The 6,435-nt window shown below is 42.3% G+C and overlaps 1 protein-coding gene across 1 annotated transcript in view; it reads left to right on the top strand.

The window, feature by feature from the left end:
- The first annotated feature begins 281 nt into the window (after positions 1-281).
- Positions 282-6,435, top strand: part of BPIFC (BPI fold containing family C) — a 31,120-nt gene continuing 24,966 nt past the window's right edge. Inside the window, exons 1-2 of the mRNA XM_065921199.1 lie at positions 282-417; positions 2,031-2,151. Of these exons, the coding sequence (XP_065777271.1) occupies positions 282-417; positions 2,031-2,151 (257 nt within the window). The remainder of the gene's footprint in view (positions 418-2,030; positions 2,152-6,435) is intronic.

Below are 6,435 nucleotides of genomic sequence, written 5' to 3'. Positions count from 1 at the left end.
CTGTGTTACAATCATCTGTATGTTTGTCTGATTCATCCACTATTTTGTGGGAAGCAGAGGTCAGACGTCACACATGGGTCATCTCTACATCTTTAGCACCTGGAACATATTCTGGTGTGTTCAATAAGTGATCACTGGATGGATGGTTAGATGGATGGATGGATGGAGTGAGTGAGTGAGTTCTGGAAGTAAGCAATGAAATAAGAAAACCTAGAAGTGCTAAGTTGGATTGGCCAGTAAGAAAGCATAATAAAGGAACTCTAAATGTTGGCTAATTGCAGATGTGCACAAAGATGGCCCAAGTCCAAGTCCAAGTCCTCTGGGGATGTTTCATCCTGTGGAATCTCTACATCTCATCTGCTCAGGCCATTTACCCTGGAATCAAGGCGAGGGCTACTCGGCGGGCCCTGGACTACGGTGAGTTGGATGCTTTCATAAGCCAGGCTGTACTCACCACCCAAGTGGAGTCTTTGACCCAAATCCAGAAGCTCATATTGGGGTATGTCATGACTGAGACAAGCTCGACGGTGGGCTGATCCAGAGATGTTAAGAAGGCTGAGGGGAAAGTGTAGCTTGAAAAATAATCCTCTTGACAATAGGTATATCTAAATACAACCACAGACTCGTATTCCACCCCCCACCTCTCTTTCCCTTGCACATGCATACACAGTGAACATCTTGGGGCGTATAAAGCACTTGGAACAGAATCCTGCAATAGCAAATTCCCAATGAAGATTACCGACTTTATTTTACAACGTGTGCACAGATGACTTCACAGTTGCTAACAGGCCCATGTTACAGATGAGGAAAGTGAAGGACAGGGAGATTTTGTAACTTGCAGAGTCACACAAGCTAGTGAGCCAAAGTGCTGAGATTCAAACCCAAGCTGTCTGCGAGTGCTTTTGTTTCCATCTTTCTACCCTTTACCTCTGTCTTTATATCTCCATATTACAATGCTATTCACAGTGTTATAGAGGATAAATCTGCTCTTCTTAATTTCCAATAAAAATAGAAAAGTGGAAATGAGCTTAAGTTAAAACGAAAGGAGTGAAAACAAAGCTTCCTCCTTGAGAAGGTTAAAATGAAAAGATCATTCTTCATTATTGTGTGAATTACTTTTCTCAAGCATTCTGATGGGCAGGAAGGCTCTATTTCTCCACAAGCTCAGAGAAGCGTGTTCTGTGGTGCTATTATATAAAGATGGGCTTATTCCAGAATTAAATGAAGGCAGTGGTTACTCAATTTTGGGGGGTGCTGGTATCCTTTGAGAATAAGATGAAAATGTGAACAGTCTCCCCTGAAAAATTAGATGGACACACACACACTTCACAATATTTTATTAGAATTCTAGGGGGTTGAAGAGTTTCTAATCGTCCGAGGATCTCAGATCCATAGTTCCTGAATTTAAAGAGTCTGGGAGAGAAAGAGGACAGTGTAATATCATTTTCTGGAACTGGCCATCAGGCACAAACTCTGGAGTCAGATTGCCCAGATTTGACCATGGTCTCCCCCGGTTCTCAGTTGTGTGACTCAGGCAAGAGTTAACCTCTCTGAGGCTCAGTCTCTTCATCTACAAAACAAGATGATAATGATACTTTACATTTTTCCTAACACTGTCCTGTGTTAATATATTCTCATGCTGTTAGCTCTGGGGTCTCGGACAATTTCATTAGTCCCTCTGAGGACTAGTGTTTTCTTCTACAAAGTGGGGACAATAATATCCACCTTGTAAGAATCTTGTTTTCTAAGTATCTAGGGGCATGATTTTACTTAATAAATTTCACTTATGTGTTTAATGATATTATGCCATCAGCATCTTTTTTATCAATAAACATTTTCTGGGGCTTCCCTAGCAATCCAGTGGTTAAGGTTCTGTACTTCCAATGCAGAGGACTTAGGTTTGATCCCTAGTTGGGGAACTAAGATCCCACATGCCACATGGCATGACCAGAAAAACCAAATAAACAGTTTAAAAAGTCCAATTAAAATTTTTAATTAAAAAATAATCATTTTCTTTGGTTGCTTCACAGCTGTTCAAGCTGGAATGGAGATGATTGAGCAAATGGCCAAAGAAAGAAAGCTGCCAGATTTAAAAGGTTCTGAGTCTCTTGAATTTCTGAAAATCGATTATGTGAACTACAATTTTACCAAGTAAGTAAAAGAGAAGAGCATTTTTAGCAGTGAAACTAATCTTTAAAATCTCGGGTTGTGGCTGTGCCACCATGAGTCCTGGTGTAACACCAAGACAGAGGAGAAGTTAACCAACCTTTGGTGACAGGCTTATCAGATGACTCACCCAAGCGAGAGGGTCATGGAGTTGACTGAGCGTGTGGTATTTGGGTCAGAACATGTGGGGCCAAGTCACATCTCTGCTGCATGCTCATTGTGTGCCCCTGACACATCTGCTCAGAGTCTCAATGTCCTCTCCTCATCCCTAAAATGAGAATTGTAACTGAATGTAGATGCCAGCTGTGGCCACCTTGTCCCCGGGATTCTAAATGAAATTCTTGTTCGTTCCATTGCTTACCCCCATAAACCTGGATGCAGGGTTCAATCTCAGTTTCATAATCTACTCTCATCAAGTCTTATCTTACTTTAGTAAAGTTTAGTCAAGACGTCAGATGTCGTAGGAATGGGTTACAAGGCACGTGGCCTTCTGCCCTCCTGCTCTCTATACCTCCCCTCCTTCTCTGCGTCTCTGAGCAATGTAAGTTTCTTCCCCTGCTTTCATGCATAGCAGTTCCACCCACTCCTGAGTACCAAAGAATCTTCCTAAATGCTTTTCCAAGTAATTTTCTCTCCAATAAACTGATTTTCCTAAGAAGAATTCTGGAGGCAGTTAGAATCTTTTCTACCACATTACAGCAATTAAATCAAATGTCAAAATCAGTAAACAGTAAAAGTCAGATGTTATAACAAGTGTGAAGATACTTCATAGAATCTGAAGTTGCTGAACATGGATTAGTTTAATAGACTTAATGACAGTGTAAAACCATCAATGTAAGAACAACAGAATTGCCACATTGATCCAGACCCTTGTTTCACCCAGCATAGAGTTTTGAGGTTATACTGTTACCCTCCCTCTTCCATTGAGGAGACCCCAACTGGGTGCTTCTCTTGCCCAATGCTGCTTATGTCAGCTGAGACCAGGTTCAGCAAAGCAGAGCAGAAATTTTAGCCATCAATCAAGGAATGGAGGAGGAGAGCCCACGCTGTAAGACACATGCTCCTCATGGGAGGAAAGTGGGGGACTCTTCAAGGGTAGGTAGAAGGCAGGTGCAACATCAGAAACTGGAGGGAAGGGCAGAGGTTTTCAGGAATAGGGCTGCACGCACAGTGCCTATTTGTGCACCCAGCACTATTTGTGCCCAGCGAGGTACCAGTCCACCTGCTGTGGGCAGAGATCTCAACGTGGCAATGAAGGTAGAGGCAACTTCCGGACACGTCTAGATTTCTGTGACACAGACACTGCTCTTGCACTCAGGCCACAACCAGTTCAAGGCATTGACCGGCACGCTTCCTTTGAGGTGTAACTGATAATCTTTAACAATCATCAGGTGTTTTGGATCGAGAAGAGAAATAGTTTAAAGCAGAGGTCTTTCAGTTCCCTGGGGTACCTATGTGTGATAGCACGAATCAGAAGTAAGGTTTGGCTGTATATAACAGAAAATGAGAGTGACTTAGATGAACTAGGGGTTCAGTTTTGTCTCACAAATAATAAGCTCTAATGAAGCTGTGAAAGAATCCTGTTGAAGCCCCACAGTTTCATCAGAATACAACTGTCTTGTATTTTTCTCCTCCCCCATCCTTAACTCTGCCTCTGGCCTCAGTTGCCTCACGGTCTAATATGGCAGATGCTCCACAGTTGGTCATTCAATGGCAACCCACTCCAGTATTCTTGCCTGGAGAATCCCATGGACAGAGACGCTTGGCCAGCTACAGTCCATGGGGTCGCAAGAGTCAGACACTACTTAGTAACTAAACCACCACCACAGCATCCCAGCCATCCAAACCAGGGTTTGTCGGGCACCTACAGTGTACTAAGGCTTTGTTCTAGGCATAGGATATACTGCAGAGAATGACACAGACATGCTCTTTGTGTCTAGTGAGAGAGATGAGCGATAAATATATATTTACAAAATTAGTGATTTAATTACACTGATGATAATGCCACAGCAGAAAAATCCAGGGCGAATCCCATAATACAAAGTGAAGTTAAAGATGAGGAGAAACAGGTATTCTCATGCATTGCTAATGGGAGCAGATAAACTGGGACAATAATTTCAGATCTGCCTGTCAAGCAGGAGCTGCTGGCCTCTTTGACTATTGAGCCCTTGAGATATGACTGGTACAACTGAGAACTATATTTTTTAATTTTTTCAGCTGAAAAGTTTATCAACTCTAAATACAGTCAAGTAGTTTTGATGAAGGGCTTCCCTGGTGACTCAAACAATAAAGAATCCACTTGCAATGCATGAGACCCAGGTCCAATTCCTGGGTCAGGAAGATCCCCTGGAGAAGGGAATGGCAACCCACTCCGGTATTCTTTCCTGGAGAATTCCATGGACAGAGGAGCCTGATGGGCTACAGTCCATGGGGTTGCAAAGAGTTGACGTGACTTAGCGACTAGACAACAACAACAAAAAACTTTTGGTGAAAATTCAATATCTAGATTGAAGTATATCATGAGTATAAAGCATGTCATATTTTGAAGGCTTATTTTCAAAAAAGGAAAATAAGGTATCTCATATATTGGTTACATGTTGAAATGATAGTATTTCCCTTTTAATACTACTGCTGCTGCTGCTGCTAAGTTGCTAGATAATGTTAAACTATATATATGGCTCACATTGTATTTCTTTCAGGCAGTGCTATTTTAGGAGATGATTTGCAAGGATATTTTTAGGTGTTCTCTTTGGACCAACAATTCCAACTCTCCTCCCTAGAGAAGCATATACACAAACAGCATGAATGAGGATGTTCACTGTGGCATTGTCTATAATACAGAGATACACAAACATCCTAGATGTCCAAACACAAAGCAAAGATTTTTTTTTAATCCACAGCTTGGATTACTCTGTAGCAATTACAAAGAATGAGTTAGACCTATATGTATCAAAATGAAAATATTTCCAAGATACAATAGTCTCTACCATTGTCTTCCCACAGTGATACTCAGGACATTTGACAGAGAATAGATAGGAAAAGATGCCAAAAAGAGGAAATAGTAATAATCATGTCTTTTCAACTGTCACATTTAAAAATTTTCCCTAATCTTATTTCATAACAATGCTTTCTCCTGTGCAACAGTTACATACAGACGATCTCATTTGTCTTTCCAACCTTCCCATGAGACGCTCTTCTTTTAAGTGATTGACTGGAAGAGTTTAAGAGTCTTTGCTAAAGCCATACAGTTAGCAGAAAACTTGGCTCCAAGCTGAGTGTCCTTTGCATGATATCTGTAGTGCGATAGCTTAGTGGTTAAGAGGCCTCACAACAAATGGAGGCTTCCATGTCTGGTTCTACCACTTATATATGACTTCAGCCAAGTTTCTCGTCTTTTCATCACTAAATGGCAGATTACAAAATCAGCAGTGGCCTCCTAGGATTATGGGGAGGGTTAAGATGAGCTAATGCATGTAAAGTGCTTACTCCAGTACCTAAGCAGGTAGAGATTGTTCAATCAATGGTCATAATCATAACTTATCATAGGGCACATGGCCATCGAACCATGTCTGTTGCTTGCCACCTACTGCCTCTAGTTACCTGTGACCAGTGACCACTCAGAGAATCCTTAGGGGGAGTCCATGCTCTAAAGTAAGTTTCTCAACTAGGGAAGATACTGTCCACATAAGAGGGCATTTGGAGGGAAGGCAGGCTGTTTACTGTCCTGATGATTGTGAGGGAGGGGGAACTATTGGCATTTGGTTGGAACATATGCCAAATATCCTGCCAACGGTCCTCTACAAAAAATAGTTGTCCCATCCAAAATATGAATGCTTCCCCCATTGAGAAACACTGGGACAGCTGAGGGGAAAGATCCTGATGCCAATGTTCTGTCTTTAGAGAAACTGAAGAAGGAGACTGATTACTTGCAAATTTACTTCTAAACCTGCTCATTTCTCCCCTCCACTAGATACAAGGGGCTTCCTGCCAAGGGTCTGAAGGGAATTAGGAAGCAGTGCCCTGAGGCTGCGGTGCAAAGCTGAGGGTCCTTCCTATACCTACAAGCAAACAAGTGTTAGTCACTCAGTCATGTTTGACTCTTTGCAATCCTGTAGACTGTAGCCCACCAGGCTCCTCAGTCCATGGGATTGTCCAGGCAAGAGTACTGGAGTGGGTTGCCAGTCACTTCTCCAGGGGACTCTTCCAGACCCAGGGATTGAACTGGGGTATCCTGCATTGCAAGTGGATTCTTTACCATCTGAGCCACCA

The sequence above is a fragment of the Muntiacus reevesi genome, chromosome 1, assembly GCF_963930625.1.
Source record: "Muntiacus reevesi chromosome 1, mMunRee1.1, whole genome shotgun sequence".
In the NCBI taxonomy this organism is placed as follows: domain Eukaryota; kingdom Metazoa; phylum Chordata; class Mammalia; order Artiodactyla; family Cervidae; genus Muntiacus; species Muntiacus reevesi.
This window is presented reverse-complemented; position numbering and strand designations above follow the sequence as displayed.